The 23,596-nt window shown below is 37.4% G+C and overlaps 1 protein-coding gene across 2 annotated transcripts in view; it reads right to left on the bottom strand.

Annotated features, from left to right (window-relative positions):
* The window catches only part of zmat4a (zinc finger, matrin-type 4a), a 137,872-nt gene extending 115,146 nt beyond the window's left edge, over positions 1–22,726 (bottom strand). For both annotated transcript variants that reach the window (XM_084115302.1, XM_084115303.1), the window contains exons 1-2: positions 22,586–22,726; positions 3,507–3,608 (exon numbers count right to left, since the gene is read on the bottom strand). In XM_084115302.1, coding sequence (XP_083971428.1) covers positions 3,507–3,608; positions 22,586–22,672 — 189 coding nt within the window. In that variant the 5' untranslated portion in view covers positions 22,673–22,726. The remainder of the gene's footprint in view (positions 1–3,506; positions 3,609–22,585) is intronic.
* Positions 22,727–23,596: the final 870 nt, after the last annotated feature.

The raw sequence follows: 23,596 nt of genomic DNA, 5'->3' as shown, positions 1-23,596 counted from the left end.
TTAATTTGAAAACACTGTGCATTTAGTTGTTGTTGCTAGTTTGAATTGAGAAATACACATTTCAGCATTATCACTAATCTGTGTGTGCATTTTACTTGAGAACCAAGCAAGGTGACTCATGAAACCATGTGTTTATTATATCGCAATCGCAATATTGACCTCAATAATCGCAATATGACAATTTTCCCCAAATCGTGCAGCCCTAGAGGAAACGCATAAGCCAAGGGGACAGTAAGAGAGAGAGACAACAAAAAGAAATCAACTAGCATAGTGCACCACAGAGATTACACCCAATGGGAGACACAGGCCACAGACCTCGCTTACTGCTTAAAAGATGCCAGATAACTTTTGTTTGCTTTAGGCATTGCATACCTATTGTCAGTAGTGGATATATAGAAAAAAGGAATCTTTAATTTCCTTATACCAAATGCTTGGATTTAACATTAAGAAGATGTTTTCCTGGAGCTCAACAATATTTATATCACTTCTATCACACCTGTACATGTGATATTCTCAGTCTTTGGTAATACACATGAAAAGGTATGGAATAGCATTGAGCACATAAAGGAAACTACCGGTGCCTTGAGGACTCTAAAATGGAATCCAATTCTGGAAGGGCTGTTCCTGTCAATGATTGTCTTTCTACATTATTAATGTCCCTTTTAATACAGCTGATGTTAATTTGTTCAGTTCAGATTTTCTCTCCCTCTTTTCTCCCCCTCCAATCTATCGCTCTCTGTCTCACATACACTCTCTCTCTCTGTCGTTGGCTCTCTTTCGTTCTTTCAGTCTTTGATGTTTCAGGGGTGAGGATTAAAAGCTCATCGCAAAGAAAAAAAATTGTGCCTCAGCATAATTTCTAAAACCATGACCTGAGAGCTAAAGCCTCTGTAGATGTTTCGACTCTACAGTTCAGATCCAATAAAATGAGCTCCAGGGCAATTTCAATGGAAACAGAATTTTTTCTATATAAAATCTAATGCCAACGTTTTTTGCACCTTATTAGTTCAGGAAAAATGTTTAAGTTTCTTTTGAACGACAGAAAGGATTGAGTAGACTATGTGCATACTTCAAATATGAATTTTAGTAAATGAACCATGCAAATGAATGAAAGTTTGAGTCATTTGTAATTGTTCTGTAATGCAGATGGAGAGGATGATGGGTGATAAACAGGATGTTTATTGAAAAACAAGTGGTGAAAATGATGGAAATTACGGTGGGTGACGAGGCAGATAAACACAGGAGGGAATGGAGACACTGTGAAAGGACGAGACGCTGGAGATAGTCCACAATGTGAAAACGAGACCGGACGATGAGCTGGGGTGAGGTGTCTGAATTTATAGAGGCAGTGATGAGGGTGATGATGAGGTGCAGGTGTGAGTGACTGGGAATGACGTGCAGGTGGGAACCAAGGAGAGTGATGGGAGATGTAGTGCAGATCTGTGACACTAATATGTTTCAGTTTATTGATTGCCATTGGAGTGTACTTGAGACATGCCCTTTATGTTCAGAGTATATATTTAATTTCAAAAGCATGCTGGTAGGGATGCACCAATATGAACATTTTGGCTCATACAGATAACCGATAATTCTTTATATTCGAAAGCCGATAACCGGCATATTGGCCAATAAATCTAAATCCTATTTTTGAGAGCCTGATTACAAAAAAAAAGTATCATCAGTAAAAGCCATGTCCCAGGCACACAATTATAATGTTCTCATTATAATTTTATGTAGCTTATGTGACAGATTTGCGCTGCACATGTTGCACTGAATTGTATTTTCCTTTTTTTGCATATTTCATATTTCAAACAATTTAAAACAATCATGGCAAACAGTGCACATCTAAAGTGTCTCAGCTGAAGGAAATAATCCATTATTTACTGCCTTTAATATATCAGCCAAATTATTTTTTGGGCCGATAACAATAACATTAAACATTAACATATCGGCTTATACCGATATGGTGGCCGATATATATCGTGCATCCCTACATGCTGGTACTCCTTACTGCATCTATGAAAATCATGATACAATGTTTTTTTTATATGGAGATCAAATATACTTTTTCCTTTTTCTGCCACTATAAAAATACATCATCATAAAAAAAGGTGATATTTGCTGGGCTGTAAATAAACACCAATTCTACACTTCTTCTGTATGTTCCCAAGCACTTTTCAAAGCCTCTTATAAAGACTTTAATAAAATGCTTAATAAGTCAGACATGTGGCTCTTTAAAAGTGGCGGTTAAATACTAATGTTTTCTCTAATAAACGTGGATACCTGAGCTTGCATTCGTTACACTTTGGAGTTTGTCTGAAGTGAGACAGCAAGAGAGACAAAAAAACTCTCCTTCACAAATCTGGGTCTCCACAAAAAATTACAGTTCCTACTGCATGTCTTTCCACATTAGGAGCATGACAGCATTTTTCATTTAATGCCTGGAGGTTTGCAAAATCTAAGCCAAAATCATCAAAAAGATTTTAGCTTTTTAGCAGCTTTTAGCAATTTACCCAGCTGTCTCAGATGCACTATGGACAGCCTTTTTCCACCGGATAATAAATTAGTAATGCCCCGAAATTAATTTTTTACTAAACCGCAGAAACCAAAGTATTCATTTAGCCGAAAATGGAAACCGAAAATAAAATCTCTGTAATGACATTTTGGGTAATTTAACTTTTCAGGGTGTGTTCACAGGTGATTAACCAGTAGTGGTAAAATTAACCAGCAAAGAGCATGCCTCTCAATATTTCAGCCGAACAAATTTTACACATTGCTACTCTACCATTTTGGGCGATGAAGTGCATTCACACTGTGTGAACTCTGACACAGTCAAAACGCATCAGAGTAAACAGTTTCTGTCAGTGACTGACCCAGCAGCCCAAATAATTTTTTGGTTTTTTTTGCTGTTTCACTCAATTAATTTCGGTTGCTGAATTTTCGGTGCATTACTAAGTGAAATTGTACTAGTTAAATAGCTAGATCGTTCAGTCCTCATGGGACAATCGAAATGAATTACATGCTCACACAAAACAAAACCAGAATGAATATTTTACACTGACCAGCAAACTATCTTCTTCTTGTACTCCATGCCTGTCTGGGCAAATACATTATGTTCCCGTCCGGGCCAGTTCAGGTTACAGCTCTGTTGACGAGTGGCCATATAACTCACAGTTCAGTGACCACAGGGAAACACTGTGCAATACAGCTAAGCTGCTATTCCTCACAACACAGATCAGAGGACATGCACACAGAGCCTTCTATGAGCAATCACAGAAAATGTCCAGAAAGCACGCTAACAGTGTGGGAGCTGTATTTACTGGTTGTTACTACTGTCAGTGTCCTTGAACAAGGCACTTAACCTCTGGTGGCTCCAGAGGGATTGTCCCTATGGTAAGTACACTTTGGATAAAAGCATCTAAAATTACTACCATCAAACAAACAAAAAGACAGAGAGAGATTTCTATATACAAGCAGACAGGATGTAGACAGAAACCTGGTCTCACCTCGTAATGCGCCACTCGCTGAGACTCTGAGATGAGCTGAGCGCTGCACACTTTGCAGTAACTGTCTGTGAAAAGGCCTTGATCCACCTCTGTTGACTTCATCTAGACAAAAAAATATATTTTAATATTGTTATATTTAAGCACTACATTATGCACATTACATACACTTTCATCACTAGGAACAAATTAATTTGAATATGATAGAAGTTGAATTGAAACCACTGCACAGCTATTATAGACGTACTTTAGGGAAAAACACAGTGCACTGTCATGAAAATGTGTCACATGAAATATTCATGAAGGCATGTTGTTTCCGTCACTTTAATTATTTCAGCATGCGTCACATATTAAAACACAGAGCAAGCACAAGGTCATGACATGTCTCTATTGGAGCTGCTTTTCACTCCCAGAACGGATTTTAAACAGACTGGAGTGGTTTAAGAGCAACAGATAAAAACCTTCATATGATTTTCATGTGACGAAATATGCATTTTTCAAATGGCAATCTAATGCAAAGCACCAACAAATAAAATACATTTTCGCAAAGTTAACTTTAAACCTCAATACCATGTGCTTTGCAGAAGATAACTGAACAAGTCAAGGGCTTAAAATTCCCATATTAGTTGCAGTCAGATACAGGTAGAGGAGAAAAAGTAATAAAGAGCTAAAGAAACAGTAAGAAACCTTCACTAAACAGCACAGCTTTTTTTTATTCTAGGTTATACATTAGGCAAATGCTAGAAAGAAAAATTTGATTTTGTACATTACCAATTTTTGTACAATGTATTTGTGTGCGTCCTGGATAATGAATGAACTGATCACTCTGTAGTTGTGCTTTGCACACTTTGCCTCGTGGACGAATTAGAATGTCTTTATTACAACCAATTACTAACAGCTGCACTGGAGACAAGGCTTTAAAAGGCCACTGACTGTGGGTGCATCTCAATTCGCAGGCTGCGGCCTAGTAAGGCTACATATCTAGGCTGCCACATCATCAAGCTCCGTCTCGAATTGACGGATTCTTGTAAGGCAGTCTTCGCTTTGTGTCCTTCGTTTGGATTATTTTGAAGGATTATCAAGTGTATCCTTAGCATCCTTTGCACACATTCCAACTACAAATAAAGAATTAGCTGAAAATGAATCTGCACTGAGCTTGTCCAATTTCATTATGTACTGCAATAAATAAATAAAAATCTGAGAGAAAGGCATTATGTTTTCTTTTGCTTTTTGTTGTAAATCACTCAATGCTAGCTCATAATGTAAGCCATCGGGAGACCAGACAGTTGTCATTCACTCTACTGCATTAATAGAAAGTCAGTTAATATAATTTTTTTTTATATTTTTCCACAATTAATTTTAATAGTATATTTGTTCTGTGACCGTGGGGGTGGAAACCTTTATGACATAGCTATGCACACTTACTAGTTTCATTCTCATCCTATTTAATGCTGAGGAGGACTCTAGTCTATGTATTGACTAGACAACAAAACAAATGTATTGCTCATGGTTCATGTTAGTTAGCCTAATACATTAATGTTAATAAATCAAACCACATTTACTCAGAACACCTCTTAAAATGAGAATGTAAGTGTGCTTACCCCATTTTTTTTTTTGTAAGAGTGGTTAGCAAGATTTAACCTTAAACTACAGTATTTTCAGGTTATTTATATGACAATGTGTAGAAAAATTACCAAAAAAAAAAAAAAAAACTTTTAGTTTAGACTGGATTTTGGAGTGAGGTGAAACCTGAAAAAAAAGTGCAAAGCAAGTTGTTGTTAGCTAGCTGCTAATTGTTTTCAATTGTATATGGTAGAAAATTAGACTATTAGTTAAAACAAACTTTATCCAGCAGCCATATCACCCTGTAGCCCAAGACTGGTTGCCCGCTGAGGCTAAGCAGGGCTGAGCCTGGTTAGTACCTGGATGGGAGACTTCCTGAGAAAAACCAGGTTGCTGCTGGAAGAGGTGTTAGTGAGGCCAGTAGGGGGTGCTCACCCTGTGGTCTGTGAGGGTCCTAACACCCCAGTGTAGTGATGGGGACACTATACTGTCAAAGAGCACCGTCCTTCGGATGAGACGTTAAACCGAGGTCCTGACTCTCTGTGGTCATTAAAAATCCCAGGATGTCCTTCGAAAAAGAGTAGGGGTGTAACCCCGGCATCCTGGCCAAATTTGCCCCATGGCATCCTAATCATCCCCATATACTGATTGGCTTCATCACTGTCTCCTCTCCACCAGTAAGCTGGTGTGTGGTGGGTGTTCTGGCGCAATATGGCTGCCGTCGCATCATCCAGGTGGATGCTGCACATTGGTGGTGGTTGAGGAGATTCCCCCCTTCCATGTAAAGCGCTTTGAGTACCTAGAAAAGCGCTATATAAATGTAACGAATTTATTATTATTATTATTATTATTATTATTATTATTATTATAAACTTTTTTAATGCAACCTTTACCAAAATAATTATTAGGTCTAACAAAGAACAATTTTATCTTACAAAGCTATGAAATCCAGTGGTAAAAATCACAGCTTTAAAAAAAAAAAAAAGAAGGGCAAGAAAGGATGACAGTGTCCATCGGCCACCACCGAAGACCAATTATGACCCAGGAAAAACCCTGTCGAGGGGAGGGTCTATGGACGAGTAAATGTATACTATGGGCTTTTGCCTTTTTCAGATCTTTCAATGTAATGAACAAAATAAGCTTGCGCAATTTACAGACCATGCTGACCACTCACTTCTATCAGAGTGTGTGATAGAAATCAGGAATTGTGGGAGAACATTGTGCTTGGTACGTTTTTCGTCTTCAAACCAAACTTGGGTCATCAGCCAAGTTTAAATGTGACCCTGGACCACAAAACCAGTCACAAGTCGTCAACAATACATTGTATGGGTCGAAATGATCGATTTTTCTTTTATGCCAAAAATCATTAGGATATTAAGTAAAGATCATCCATGAAGATATTTTGTAAATTTCCTACCGTAAATATATAAAACATTTATTTTTGTGAGTGAATGCAGCACAATCGCGAACATAAATGGACACATTTAAAGGCGATTTTCTCAATGTTTAAATTTTTTTGAACCCTCAGATTCCAGATTTTCAAATAGTTGTATCTCGGCCAAATAAGGTCCTATCCTAACAAACCATATGGAAAGCTTATTTATTCAGCTTTCAGATGTATAAATCCCATGTGACTGGTTTTGTGATCCAGGGTCACAAATCACCTGTGGCTGGTGCGTTTCCCATAATGTGCCCTTAATAAAGCTCTTTTGCGGCTGTTCAAACACATTCGACCACATCTAAACTACGACCCCGTTTACATGTCATCCACTTGAGATCCAATCTAAAACACATCTTAATACCAAGTGTAAACAGGGCCCATAGGATGCAGTCATCTAATTAAGAAGCAGCTGACATGCTGCACAGTCAGTCACTGATTTAACAGACAAGAGTTCTGTATGAAGACACCCAAGGAAACGGAGTTAATGCCAAGGAGGTCTGTAATACCTGGAGAGAGATGTCCGCTAACATCCCTATTCATCTCAAAGGCACGTGTGGAAGTGTGCAGCATGTTTGCTGCCATCTTAGCTTAAGGGCACAATGTTCTGCTAACATACACCTTCCCACACTCACAGGATTGTGGGAGATCATACATCTATGCTGCCTCAAAAAATGACCAGGCATCCAACGGTTGTTGATTGGATGGAGGCAGATCTGAATGTGAGATTACCGTTGATTGTAAGAAAGGGGTGGGTTTTAGCGGACTAAATTATTGGAGAAGTCCGGCATTACGTCACCAGAGAAAAGCCTGTTGTTGAAAAAAAATAATAATAATTATACATAAAAAAACAACAACAACAACAACAACAACAACAACACATGCATGGAAAAATCATTCACAATAAGATAAATAACATGCAATTAAAATATAGATGGGTGATAGGGTTGCGCGATATGCTCCATTTTCATATCGTCCTATCGTCAGCCTGTGAGATCGGCGATACACGATATTATCGTGAGGGGTCGGGGCTTACTTATTTGATTATTAACTTGCTTATTTACTCATCAATTTGCTTGTTTTATTACTTCGTTTTAAATGAGAATCTTTTTTCTATTTTGCTAGCAAAGGTGGAGTGTTTATTAATAGGCTAAATCAGGTTATTTCCTGGTATAGTGAGGTAAAAAAAAGATCCTAATCATTCTTGTATCTGACTCGGAGTATTTCAACATGTCAGCGGGAAATTTACGGACACACATTATCCTCTCATGCCGTTACAGATCTGCAGCATTTTGACTGTTTGACGAGATGTGAACACGTTTTAATTTCTTGATTCAAGAAAGAGTCGGAGTCTGCGATATATGTCCTCCTACCAGTGCTCTCTCTGTCTGGATGCACTTCACATGCGCACCGCACTTCAATGACGCAGGTGTTTTAAATGCCAGGAGAAATCAGAGGCAAAAATCTAAAAGTCGATCGGTTATACGCCGACTTAAACTTATGACTTGACTCTGATAAAGGAAAACGGGTTAATCCGTTTACATGACCACATGCATTGTCAGTTTATTCAGCATAATCGAGTTAATAACGTGCATGTAAACGCGCTCAATCCCTGAAAACGAAAGCAGAAACGGACTGAGCTTTCGCTGCATTAACAGCACGTTCTCTCAGAGTCGACGGTGGATAACGGTAGGCTACAGCAACTATCTTAATTACTGGCTGAATATTTCTCTTGTGGACTTACATTATTGACAGCGAAAAAATTAGAAGAATATTTCTTGTTAAACAAGTTTGAAGTTGCTTGTGATTTTCACAGATGGCAGAGTTTCACAGATGCTTCGTGAACTAAAGACTTTATTAGGCCTAGGCGGCCTATATCATTTTATTAATATAATTATTATAATTAATATTTTGTAATTGTATTGTTTTTAGTGTTATTCGTGTCATTAAATATTTTGTTAATGTGCTATGGAAACAAAATACTGACGAACAACGATGCCGCGTCTTCATCTAGGCTCTGTATAAAAATTATGCATCTGTTAAAGCACTCTTGACAATTTGTGAATGGATCACCTTGCAATGAAATTTCGTTTTGGGATGTAGTTTTTGTTTTGTCTGTTTTAAAAACATTTTCTTTGAGGAGTCCTCATACGCGCGTGATATGGCGCAAGTGTGGTTATGTGGTGATGTCGTTATGAATTTAGGCAAGGCATATAATTGTAGTTCCTAATTAATTTAATAACTATACTAGCTTCATAATAATAATAATGATTTAATACATTAATGGAAAAACGAGCCAATTATCGTATTGATATCGTCAAAGGCATCTGCCATCGGCGATATCTCTGTCTATCGTCGATACACGATACTATCGTCTATCGGCACAACCCTAATGGGTGAATTTAATTTCATATGTACTTTAAATTGGAATGTCCGTCAAGATGTTTCAATATATGTTTCAAATCAACAAAACTGGGAAATCAGATTTTTTTTCTTTAGCTCAAATTACAAAAAAAACATGGAACACAATGGATTATTTACCATTAAAATAATAATGGTGGGGGTGGGGGGGGGGGGGGGGGGGGGGGTTGGTTACTTTGGTGTTGCTGGTCCCTCTCTTGTAGCCTTGCTGTTAGCACTTTTATGTTGTGCAGCAGCTCTTGTTGGAAGCCAGATTAAGACACTGGGATCTAAACATTTTTAGCATGACCTGATTTGCAAATGCTAATGACTGCAACTTCTCTAAAACAGAATAAATAAACATACTGAATAGTTTCTAAATGGAGTCTGTTTGTTACACTAATTCATGCATACATATTAGATAGGCTATCACTCTATTACAGTATTCAAGATATTCATATGAACTTATTATAATTTTTCATTCAGTGGCTCAAATCTATCCCGTGCAGGGTGCCGCTACTCTAGAAATGTTCTAAATCTGCTTCAGATTTAAAGCTCAGGTAAATCTTCAATTGTGCTCAGTTGCACTCTCAACTCTTAATTTGAGTTTCTGATATGACACTGTTCTCATAGATTGTAGGGCAATGTTCAAAGTACTTTGCTGTTGCAACTTGTGACGCATCTACAAAAATATGTAGTAGCAATTACGGACTCTATACGTGGTCTTTCAGCCTTCTTTTGTTTGTGTCCTCAGTTTACCCATCATCAGAGAAAAGGCAACCTTCTCTGACAAACGTCTGTAGATGTGCTGAATTCAAGAAAAAAGTTTGCACAGTTGTGTCTGAAGTAGCTCTGGACAACAGATATAGGCATTCCAGCAGCAAGTTTACAGATATGAGAGTAAAACTATAAAAGATAACCCAAGCTGCTGCAGAGTAGGGGAGGAAGGGACAGAGAGAATAAAAGGAGAAGAAATAGAAAGAGGGTGTGGGGAGAAGAGCTCACTATCCCGCTCTGAGGAAACTGTGCATAAATTCAGCAGAACAAAATAGGCAAAATCACTGGAGCCCAAGCACCATTGCTCTGACGAACACATACACACACAGCTCCAAGGAACAATTGCATTATTAATCAGTCTGAGGCCTGCTTATAGTGAGAGAGATAGGGCAGACAGAGTTGAGTTTTCTCCCTCATTTAAACAGCGAAAGTTTTCATTATTGCCATGTGAATGTGATTAAAAGACAACATAATACAAATGTACCCTATTTCCTTAAAGTCTCAGGCTTTATTTTGCACGATTCATCAGTGCATGTTTTTCAAAGGTTTTTCTATATCTTCAATCAAAAACTTTCTTTGCCTCTGCTGCTGTCAAATGGATCACAGAAAAACAAGCGAAAAGCACTACACAAATAAAAATAACGACTCAAACTTCTCTCCTGATATAAACAAGGTTTATAATAGATTTTCAGACTTTTAAATGCCAAGGGGTGAGTAAGATTGTTTTTTGAAAGATGTTTTTGAAAGAAGTCTCTTATGCTCACCAAGGCTGCCTTTATTTGATCAAAAATGCAATACAAATTTTAATATTGTGAAATATTACGGGATTCTTTGATGAATGGATTTTTTTTACAGTGTAAAAATGTTTACTGTCACTTATATTCACCAAGGGCGTATTAAATTTATCAAAAGTATATGTTCTTTAAAACAAAAACAAAAAACACACTACCATTCAAAAGTAAATTTTTCACACAGAACTGCATGGCGTTTTATGTGGTATTTTACCAAATCATCGTCAAGACTAGACAAACCAAGTGAACAGATCTTACCGTTGAGCAATCAAACTCTATTCCAAACCCCACACCAACTGCATTAAAACAGAGATATGAAACAAAATATGATTTTGATTACTGTGCATGTGTGCTCGCAGTGAGGAGCATGCATGTGGGATGCAGCAGTAAGTGCAGAGAGGGCAGTGCAGTGGGCGGCCCTGACAAATGTTCCGGCTGTCAAAGGTGTGCTGTAATCTGTGGGAGGAGGTACTGCTGGACACCAGCTGCTTCAAGGTCTTCCTCTGTCACTTCAGCTGGAGAAAGTCCCGACACTGCAGACTCACTTTCAGAACTCACTCGCTCTTTAAAACATCAGGAAGTCACAGATGCTCCGCTCACAATCTCCAAACCAGTTTGGTGCTTTGGCTTCTTTGACCTCGACCCTAAGCTCAAAAATTTATATTCAGCACAACAGCACTCTTCCTCATGTGATATGGGTTATGTATATTTGGCTACTTTGTCAAGTGATTTACAAAAGGATGCAACCAAGCAAAGAAGCATGCTAACCAATTCAGTATGTTCCCAATCCCTGCTGGTGCTACAAACAGGCATGCACACACACACACATCAGTGCTGGTTGCTGAGTAATGTCCTCATGTCCTACTTGAGCTCATTAGCATTCCGAAGCAACACATCCCAGTGTACAGAGAAAAGCAACTGGAATCACAGGGAGAGAGTCTGTGTCCTCTATACTAATAAGAGGAATTACCATAGACAGTAGCAAGCACATGCACAGACAGACCCCAAGTGGTGCTTAAGCACCTGCACTTTTGGCCTCTGACTAGAGAAGTGCTCTTTTTGCAAGACATTTTTATTTTATATTATTTTAGTTTTTGTTTAAATTTGACCTGTGGCATAAATTCTCAATTAAGTGTGTGCCAGACAAGTCATTCTTAATAATTCTGTGAGACCGCACAAGCCCCTCCCTGCACATCCACGTCTCCCGGTCCTGCCTTCATTGATGACAGCGGAAGGTCGGAAATGCTACCAAAATTAATAAAAATTACCCCAAAATTCAGGATATGATTTGCCCTTGTATGAGTTCTTGTATTTTGTGTTTAAGTTAAGCTATATCACATGAGCAAGAAGGCTATTTTCTCGAATATCAACACGACTGCAAATGTAATATTCATTTTATACAACTATTAAATAAACAATAAGTTCATTATATGAATTGAGAATTATTAGACGCAATTAAATAATTAAATGTTGACTGTTTTTGCTCTATTTTGCCAACGAAAACAGTTCCAAACAAAGAAGAATAGTTGCGCCTTCCAGCAACAGTGGTTTTGTTCTTGAATGCACCGTTTTTGAACGTATCGGGTGAGTCAATGATTCAATGACACATTTATAAAGTCAGCGGACACTTGCATCTTTCATGAATGAATTAGCCAGTCTGAACGAATCTGTTGCCTTTTTTTTTACTTGAGCAACTGCCCCCCAAAATGTCTGTGCACGGCCCTGGGCAGCAGGTCATTATGGAGAAACAACTCTCATGGTTTTGTGTTAGATTACCTTAATGAAAAAAAAAAGAGAATTAAATGAACAAGGATATAAAGAAGTTAACAATGATTGTGCTGTTATCATACATTGTGAGTGTGAAAAGCTTTTCATGTCAGTCTTAATATGCTAGACTGGATTTTAATGAACCGATGCATGAGGGGGTCTAGAGCAGGATGTCGTTCGTTAAATTACTACAGCAACTCCATAACAGCTGTTTTGCTTGCCAAAAGTTAAAGCCAGTTTTTTTTTCACTGCCCAAGGACGAGCATGTGAAGAATCAGTGGTTAAAATAAATTTTTACCATGATACCACAGCAGTATAATCCTAAACTTTTGCTGTGTTCCCTTTATTTTACTGACGACTGCTTCTCAAATCTCGGAGTTCAATGCAGGATTCACAAACCACTTGCTCTTGAAAGATGGTGTTCAAAATACTTAGTTTTGAGTTTTATATTGTGTAGGTCTCCTGCTAACTGGTTAACTCACATTATTATTGTCTTACTGAAATTCTTCTGCTAATCAGTTGTGGGCCACTATTAACGTTACCTAAAACTGTCTATTAATGCAGATTGTCTGTCGTTCTCACTACTTTGAGGAAAGATTAAGCATGGAGCAAGATTTGTTTTAGCAACGTTTATGTTACATCAGTCATTCACGCTAGAGCTCAGCTAATGTATGCACTGTTATTGATACAGTTTCCACATGTTCACCACAATTAATTAGAAAAATACTTGGTAAATAAATAAGTGTAAGTAAAATAATCGGTTTGTTGATGGACATGCACTTGTTAATGCTGATGGTGAGGAATTAGTTGCAACATCTCAATGTACCTCAAACTGAGTAGTGGATTACTGAAAAATGTCCTGCTCGAGTTGTCCTTGCGATGGAGGTTTGGGTTGAATAACTAGTTCTTCCAGTGTTCCACTCGCGCTCGGATTGATATGGTAAAATACTGTGTTTAGTTTACGGTGTAGGAAGCCTCAGTACAAGCAGAGCTGACCATGGACTTATGTATGGTCTTATCACTCCGCAGAAGTAGCAGTGCTTCGCCTTCTGAGAATATAGTTCCCAGTATGTATACGGTTAGAAGATGGCTGTGTCTCATGTGACCTTGTTATTTGTACATGCTGTGACTATACAAATCACAACATGTAAATAGGAAAATGTTGCCGTTATTTTGTCACTGGAGCAGTATGCTAGCTGGAGCCGTTTACCTCCAGTCTTTGTGCTAAGCTAGGCTAGCGGTGGGTGCGTCAGACAGAGTTACGGCACGCACGGAGATGAGAAGGGTATGTATGGACTTATCTAACTCTGGGGGATATGGTGAATAAGCTAAAGTCCCAAAAAGACAGCATGTTCCTTTAATAATTACATAAAATATCTAAATCATACAAAATTATTATTCTAAATAAGTGTTCCTAAAAGCCAGACGATTTTGTCTTTATTTGCTATGTAGTGACCTTTAATTTGGAGTAGAAACAGGTGGAGTGACTTTATCCTTTGCTCACAGCTGATTGGTTCAATTTTCAGTTTGAGATCTCTTACCTGGAACATAACCTGCCCCAGACCAGGTTAGCCGTGGAGCGCAAGTTACTATGGCGATGAACACTGCTAAAAGCCAAACCACTTTCATGGTGCCTAAAACCCAGGGTTGGTGCAAACTAAATGGGAGCAAATGCTATTTAAACAACGTGGCGCAGGACGTGAAAATGTTAACTGCGTCGGACAGAAACTAGCAAAAACACTTGCGTCGCGCTTGGCGCTGCATTGCACCGGGTGTAAGATAGGGCCCTATAGGAAACTTTAAAATAGCATAATAGGGGCACTTTAAAATCCTCTTTTTTAAAATCTATCCTTTTCCTGTGCTGGCAAAGCTGAATTCTCAGCAGCCATTACTCCAGTCTTCAATGTCACGTGATCCAACAGAAATCAATTGTTGCTTAAAGAATCCTTACTTTTTTTTATCATCATCCATAATGAAAACAGTTGTGATGCTTAATATTTGACTAGAAAGTTCAGCATTTATTTGAAATGGAAATCTGGATTAACTTAATGCATCCTTGCTGAATAGAACTATTAATAAAAAAATAAAAACGTTTTTATCTAAACTCGACTCGATAAGAAGACTGAATGAAGGACAAAGATTTAACTTTATAAGCAAGGGCTATGTGCTCATTTGAAAATCAGGACAAAATTAGGACAAGCAAAGTGGAAAGACAAAAGATGTACATCTCTGTTACTGAGTGTTACTGAACTTTCAAGAACAGACAGAAACAAATTATAATATCACTATAAAGCTGGATTTAAAAGGTAAAGAGTATAAAATCACAAAGATTATTATCAAAACCATGTTTCATGAACCTAGAACTTGGTGACACTGACTTTGCTGCAAAAAGTTAAGTTCAGAAAATCCCTTAAGTAGGTCTATAAGCAGCCAAAAGCAAACAAGACTTCAGGGCAAGAAACAAGATTTGTTCCCTTTTCCCTAAACAAAATAACAGATCCCAAGCAGCTCCTCATACTGCGTAAACAGGAGTGACAGAAGAAGATGTCTCAAGAAAATAAGATAAATAATGTAAAAGAGAGAAAAGAGAGCCTTGAACTGTTCAGCGTCGGCCTGTTCTCAACTGCTAATCTTTCTAATGTTGTGTTGTATTCACAGTTGTTTAGTCTCCCTGACAGGGCTTTGAAACTTCCCTTGGAGTGCTTATGGATAATTCAGAACCTGTGCACAATATGTGCCGAGATAAATAATGAGAGAAAAACGATGCTGCTTGACTCCTCACCATCTCCAGAAACAGCTTCACACGCCAAATGCTGGGTGGGTCGGGTCCACTCCTGACCCCCAAAGGTTTTCAAAATAAAGCAACAGAGGAGATTCTTTTACACAGCAGATGTTTCGATGCACAAGAACAAAGTAACTCTCTCTTTGCCAGACTCATGAATTTTGGATGCTTCATGGACATGGGCTGTTATGTGGATATAGTACAAAATGCTTTTTCCACCATCCCACAGACGACAGTGGTGTTATGTGTCCAGGGGATGTGGAAAACATCTGCTGTCATGTGCAGAGGAGCAAGGAGATGTGATAGAATTTATTGATGCATGATGAAGGAAAGCGACCTGCTCCTGACAGCAGATAATAAATTTGTCACAGTGATTATCATGGAGTAAATTAAGATGGCTTTATGTAATAATGTGGCCATATAATAACCCACCATCTAACTAATTAAATGCTGTGTTGGTGAGCTGGACCTGTTTGCAATCAACGAACAATAGAACCGATCACATTTCTGACATTTTTAAAACCTTCTAGATTTAGCACAACACAAAGCACAATTACCAGTACGCTTGAAGGAAATATCTTGAGAAATTATCAACTTATTTCCCTCTTCACCTTTGCAAACGTATACCGTTTCAATGTCAGTCCATTTCTCAGAGCAAAACATTGCTCACTGCTTCTTCCCTGTGGCTAGCTGAAGGTCAAACATCATTATCCCGTTCCCGTTCTAACACTTTAATTGGAAGTTGTGCAACATTGAGATGGGCCTCCTGTGAGCAAAAGAAACAAAACCAGAGAGACAGGAGGTGTGTGACCCTCAGGGGGCCCATGGCAACACTACAGGGGGTCTGCCAATTATTTTTGGATCTCAAACAATCATGTTAAAAAAAGCTATTAATAGCTTATTGTATTGGCCAGAATTTGAATATCAGTGCTTCACACGGTCGGAAAGTGGTTCTCAACCTGGGGACCTCAAGAAACTTCCAAAGGGGCTGATTTAAATTAATTTTAAAAGTATGATTTCTAGGCCTAGAAGTCATATAAATTTGAGCAGGATGTTGTTTGTTCAATTACTACAGCAAGCAACCCTAAAACAGCTGTTTTGCTAGTCAAAACTGACAAATTGTCAATTGGTTGCTTTATCTGGTTGGCTCAGCTGGTGTGATTGAGTGGAGGCGGGATATAATTAGCATATTCATTGACATGCATATACTAAATCAAGGAAGGGTGTAGAGTAAATTTTTTTTTTAAATATGGTCCTTTAAAGGTTCTTTACATGTAGTAACAGTTCTATTTAGTACCGTATCGTCCTGAAGAACCCTTTATATGCTGAAATGGTTCTTTGTGTTGGAATTTAGGGTTCTTTATTCCCACCTTTTTGTTTTTCAAATCTGTAACTGTCAAAGCCTCCTCATTACTGATTTTCTGGAGCTCAGCTATACTACACAGATTGTCAACATACTCTCAACAGGTAAATTATTTATTTCTTAAAATGTCTATAAATTATAACTTTAAAAATTGTAACAATCATTTAATTTTCTCTTTCAGTTTAACAGAACATGTAGTGTGAGCAGCTCTGTTCAGTTAAAGGATAATCATGTTCTCTTCTCCACAAAGTAAGTAACAGAGATATGGAATTTATGATCCATATTGTTTGATTTTTTTTTTTATTATGACTTTATGCCTAAACATACCCAGTCACAAAAAAAAGTTAAAGCTATGCCATGACTTTATATCACTTTTAACATGGTAAAGGGCTCATTCTGTCAATTAAAAAAAAAAATAAAAAAAAAATAAATAAATATTAATAATAATAATAATAATAATAATGATAATAATAATAATAATATGAAGATAATACACTAATAGTAATGAAAATAAATATTGTTGAAAAGGTTAGTTATAACACCATTAAGGTTCTATATAGCACTTTCAAAGCATGGTTCTTTATTTAGCACCAAAACGGGTTCTGCTATTGTTACAAGCCAAAGAACCCTAATTTGGTACTGTTTAGAACCATTTTTCTTAGGAGTGTATTTTAAGGATGAATACAAATTTTCATCACATGGAAAAAAATGTTTAAATACAGTTGGGGTCAGAATTATTGGCACCCCTGGTAAATCTGATCAAAGATGGCTGTAAAGAAATAATCTGCATTGTTTATCCTTTTGATCTTTCATTCAAAAAATTCAAAAAAAATCGAACCTTTCATTAAAGTAAAATAATTGAAAGTGAAAAAAAAAAAAAACACATTATGAAATAATTGTTTTTCTCCAAAACACATTGGCCACAATTATTGGTATCCAATTTTATCCACACCAGGGTGACTAGGAACATGAAATTGTCCAGCCATGACTTCTTGTTATAACTTCTTGACTAGGAGTATAAATATAAGGAAACGCAAAGGCCAAATTCCATTAATTATCCATAACAATGAGTAAAATATAGTTCTGATGTGCATCAAAAGATTGTTGAGCTTCACAAAACAGAAAGTGGCTGTAAGAAAATAGCTAAATCATTTAAAATTCCCATTTCCACCTTCAGGGCAATAATTAAGAAGTTCCAATCAACTAAAGATGTTATGGATCTGCCTGGAAGAGGACATGTGTTTATATCGTCCTAATGCACAGTGAGGAGGAAAGTTTGAGTGGCCAAAGACTCTCCAAAGATCACAGATGGAGAATTGCAGAGATTACTTGAGTCTTGGGGTCAGAAAGCCTTAAACCCCCCAAAATCATCACAAAAATGTGTCACTGAGCACAAAATGAAGCTTCTGCCACTGCCATCCAGTCCACTGACCTGAACCCTGTTGAAAATGAGTAGGGTGAACTGTAGAGAAGAAGCGCCAGCATGGATCTGGCAATCTGAGGGATCTGGAGAGATTCTGTATGGAGGAATGGTCTGTTATCTTGGCAAAAGGAGGTTGCAAAAAGTATTTAATAAAAGGGTGCCAATAATTATGACCAATGTGTTTTGGAGAAAAACATTTATTTCATAATGTGACTTCCCCACCACCTCAATTCTTTTACTTCAATGAAAGGTTACATTTTTGCAATTTTTTTGAATGAAAGATCAAAATGATAAACAATGCAGATTTCTTTGTACAGCCATCTTTGATCAGATTTACCAGTGGTGCCAATAATTCTGACCACAACTCTGTCATTTTGATTTTAAAGGATAAAATTATTGACTGCAAGGGGATCAGAAATACAGTAAAAACAGTATTGTGAAATATTATGACAATTTTTTGTTGATATAAAAAAATCGGGTAGATTTAGCAATATAGTGAGTGTATGATGTATATTACGATCTTATGATGAACTATGCCTTTCTCCACTGACATTCTAATGCTGGTTTCACACTGCAAGCGTTAGCAGAGCTATAGCGTTAGCACTATTTTTGCTGCGCCGCTCATGCTGAATTAAAGCGACAATGCATTTATCATGGCCAAACTACACAGCAGTTTTACCCAAAAAGCGCATTGATGATATCTATTGTGTTTTAAACAGTCAATCAAATGACCTACAGCAATTTAAAAAGAAAACAAATGTCCAAAAACAAACTTTTTGCCCGAACTACAAAAACAAGTTTAAACAATTTATACTGCCAGTTTAGCTTAAGTTACATTAATTTAATTATGTGTGTGTATATATATATATATATATATATATATATAAAAGATGACAATAATGGACGACACGTCTCGTCATGGAGGTTGAGAAGCATAAAGTTATTTATGATCCACATAATGTGCTTTATAAAGGCTTGCAGGCAAAGATCATTTAAGTCATTTAAAAGTGTTTTTGACAACCTTTCTCTGGCCCACGAGTGAACAACAACTCAATATAGAAAGAACAAAAGAATAGACCAAATAATATAGCACACATACAGTATAGACATCTATGATGTGCATGAGTTTCCTCCAGTTTCCTCTACATAATATGGAAACATCATTCCAATGCTGTAATGTAAGTGAGGTGGAAGAGCACATAACTGTCTCACACCTGAGCTATGAATCAGCCTATAGCCCAAAGCCAGAGAACATAACAGGGTAAAATGTGCCTTTTTTGTTTTGCATTACTTATTTGTTAATTGGAAAACAGTTCATAATGCCCTTCTGTTCCACTCTAATGCCCCTGAATGGTGGACAGGCCACCCTGCATTACCTTGGGGCGTTCATCAACCGAACCCCTCCCCATTTCTTTCTTTATTTCAGTTATTTATTTATTTTTTATTTTTCTCTCCTTTTTCCTCAAATTCTCTGCCTTGTAGATACATGAAAGATATAGGTACACATGCACAACACAACCTCACACACTTCACATAATCACAACACTTTCTTGTTTTATTGTTATGATAGTTTGTTTCAGACTTTTGTATTTACAATGCTCTCTTTTTATATATTGTATTACCATGTCCTGTCCTAGAAGCTAATAAAAAAAAAGAAGAAAAAAAAGGTTCTCAACCGACAATGCATTCACTGGGTATAAGGACAAAAAACGACCTTGAACACCGCCATTGGTTATGCACTGTGACTGTGCCATTTAATTTGGAGCTACCTTTTTGCACCTTTAATATCTGCAGGGTGCTTTCAAAGCCAGCTAAGAATACACACCCTCAGTGTGAAGCCACACAACAAACATGCCTTACTCAGTCACACTAGGGCTTTTCTGTCGAATATGTATTATAAAATAGATTAATTGAGAAAACTAATTTTCTTCATCACACTAGGACACAAATAAAGGACACAAATACTCAACCTTCCTCACTCCATCAAACTTAATAACCCTTCCTGCCGATAAACAATACAAGACAATGAGCAGTATATGTTGAGACAACAATTGAGTTTTTCCTACCCATTTTACAAAATAAATGACCACTTAACACCATATTTTCAGTAAATATGAACACGTCTGGCACTTTAGGAGGTTTTTATCAGCATATGGTGCATTGAGCATAGCTAGTATTGCTGTAAATACTGCAGAGAGTCTAAACCTCAGCTCTGCTACTTAATTCCTGTGAGCAGAAATGGAGATAGATGGCGAAAGATAATATCATATCATATATCATATCCCTGGGCTTAGGCAAGGCATTTTCCTCAACAAAAGCTTTTCCATAAGTGTGGGCTTTGTCCCTCCCAGTGGAAAAACAGTATTGGAGAGGCAATGGGCTGTCACTTCTGGCTCAGAAGTCCTGGGAGGCGAATTACAATGCTCTTGTTTTTTCTTTTCTTTTTTTTACTGTATGTTATAAAAAAAACTTTGTGAAAATTATGCCACAAATCTGCTCTTATTATTATAAAACATATTTGCTAAGATATACATTGTGATCTTAACTGCGGCTCTTTTTAAATCTTAATTATTGCAATTTTATCACTCAGTAAACAAACTCTGAAGTATAAGCAGCCCATTACAGTGGGTAGGACAGTCCACAAAAATGAACCTCAACAGAAAATGCATCTGTAGGGTTAGGCAGGCTTTGCACAGGAGTGCAAAAGAAAGAAAAAAGGATTCAATCAGAGGTCATTCTGAGCATAGGTGTCTCTACACTAACAGAGCCACCTTGTGGTGCAAGGGATGAACATTTTCTGACAATTTAAACCAACCTCCCACCCAAAGCTGTGCAATTTCATTTCCCCGAATACTGAGAAAAAAAAAGAAAATGGCTTAATTTTAAAAACATGGCACGAGGCAGGGAGGCACACGTGTGAATCCTGACAGGAAATAATGGTCAAATGAGCAAACTTTGAAGTTGTTCTACTCTCTTATCGCTGAAAAGCACACTACAGTGGGACGGTTCGGAATATGACGCATCTATAATGCATGAACGCAATAAAAGTGATGCTGTTATATCTGGTATTCCTCTCTCTTTGTACTGTTTTCCACTGGCTAGCTTGAAGGCAGAGAATGTTAATTCGTAAACACGCCATATTAACAGAAATTAAAGATGAGCCCATTTTCTCTGCACAGGAAAAACACTGTCAAGAAAACATCAATAATTCACATCTTCCTCTCACTCTACTCTCTCCAAACAACTGTTTATTAGCTAAGCTTGTTAGACAGTACAGCAATGAATGGCTAAAATTGAAACATTATTTTTGTGTCACTTTTTTCATATTTAACCCTAATACTAGAATTTAATATAACATACACAAATAGTCTAAACTAGAGAAATAAGATCTGGCTCTTTACTTGACTAACTACAGCAAATATCAGCTGAAATATTGGGCAGACAAAGTACACATCCAGGGTTAATGAAGAGGGAAGCTACTTATTACGAAAAGACATCTGCTTTTGTGTGACATATTTGCACTCAAGGAATATGAAAGAGAAAATTGTATGCTGCCATTGTTCCCAAAAAAGATGATCTAAGCAGCACCTGGAGGAGAAACTTTAAAGGGACAGACTCACTTTCAAAGGCTAAAAATAAAAGAACGAATAGTTTAATACTTACATGTAATATACTTAGAATAAAAATATCTGCATGTGCATTATATTAGTTAACTAAATAAATGCAAACAAGTCACATTTATTAATATAGTGCTTTATAAAATACAGATCATTTCAAAACAGCTTCACAATAAACAGTACAATAACAGTGTCAAAAGGCATCAATGATGATAAAATGCATGAATTTAAATAAATATGACTACTTATGTGGGCATAATGCTTTTATGGAAAGAGATCACAAAACTTACAAAGGCTGCAAAAAATTAAAAAGTTTATGAAACATTCTGCTCCAGTCCTTTGTACGTTCAGTGTTCTGTACTGTAAACTGCACACAGCTTAAGCAATAACATTCAGCCAACAAGGATTCTGAAAAATAATTATTACTTTAAATAACTGTTGTAATTTGTTTCCTAGTACATAGTAAAACTGTACATTTTATATTATAAGTCCAAATCAATTGGTCTCCCAGTCAGCAAGATATAGGACAGGTAATAATCCTACAATTGCCCAGGGCACTAAATCCTGATATATTCAAGGGTTGACGCTACAACAGTCAAACAGCCAGATCACAACAGGTGAAAACGAAGATCAAAGCGCACTTGACTGAAAATTGACACTGTCTGCATCAACAGGGTTCCCGGGACTGTACGGTGATACATAATTGATCATTTGCAGTAAATGAAACAGCTGTGAGATTGACGAAACCGAGAGCAATGTCAACAGTGCCTCGTGCCACCAATATGTGCTTTTTTTAAGGGTCATCCTTGCTTCTCGTTGCAACAAAGATCATACGAAAATGATACTGTTAAAACCTCTCAAAATTAAACGCAATTACAATACTATGAAGTGTATCTACTACAGTTCCAACGTCCCTTAGCATGTAAACATCACAGCACGCGGCACATTCATCGAGCTCGCGCTAAAACTGGCGTTTAGCGTTCAACAGCGTCATGGAATCTGAGAAAGTATAACACTGCCATATTTTAGAGTACGAGATATCTGGTCTGGCAGTGTTGCTCATATGTTTGACAAGTATCTCCAAGAGTGTCGAGAGAAGGGTTCGTTTGGAACCGCGCTCATCACCGCGACTTTGACTTCATTTTTTAAAACATAGCCTACCTGTAACTCCAAGCTATAGTCCTCGCAAAAGTGCGTCGGGTACACGGTCAGATGGTGTTGCACTTGGAGAGAGAAGGTGTAATCCATTGACTGTGTGATGTGGGCGCGTGTGTAGAATCGAGGATGCTCGTGTACAGCTGCCTGCGGTCCTTTAGTTCAATTGCAGAGCGTTCTCCGCCCCACCGTCCTCCATTGGCTGGATTGCTGGAGTAGTTTTTTTCTGCAGTAGTTGCTTTACAAGCTGGGATAGATAATAAGACAACAGTGCGCGAATAAGAAAGATCAGAGAGAAAATGAAGCAGAATCAGATTAAGTCAGGATTCAACAAGCCAAAAGAGTATTTTTAAAGTGATTCTTTATTATTAAGTAAAATACTTTTGGAGTGGAAAAACATGACGTCCTCAAGATGTATATTTGACTATGTTATCTGACTGATTATCTTTTAAATAGCCTAGATATTGAAAGGTAGGCCTACACTATGTAGCCTATTTTTGTTTTGTTCAAAATGGCAAATAATGAGACAATACATCATCAATCCTTCCATCAAAACGTGTTGTCTTACCCTGATTCACTATGGTAAGCCTATTAAAAGGGTTTATACTTAGATCAGTGCTTTTTTTGTGCATCTGGTCTAGCCTGGATCTGAGTATGACGACGTCAGGCTACAACTGGTCATATCCATAAATAGAAATGTTGCTCCAGCTGCTCTAACACCTGTAAGGTGTAGAAGTGGCATGAATTTTTGTCACAAAAGTGAGAAAGATTGACATGAAGCATGCTAAGTCTAGAGAGAGAGAAAACACAGAGGAGAGTCTGCTGGCAAAAAAAGAACACGACCTTCACAGAGCTCATAATAAAACGAAAATCAACATTGGCTTGGCTTTTCGGAGATGGTGAGAACTGAGGGATTTGAAATGTTGTAAAGACGACGTGGAGATGAAGTTTTTATTACTTACTTTTATAAAGGTGTTTAAGGTATTTTATTGAACTGATAAATTCCCACGTTGTTTT

The sequence above is a fragment of the Abramis brama genome, assembly GCF_963993115.1.
Source record: "Abramis brama genome assembly, chromosome: 5".
NCBI lineage: Eukaryota > Metazoa > Chordata > Actinopteri > Cypriniformes > Leuciscidae > Abramis > Abramis brama.
This window is presented reverse-complemented; position numbering and strand designations above follow the sequence as displayed.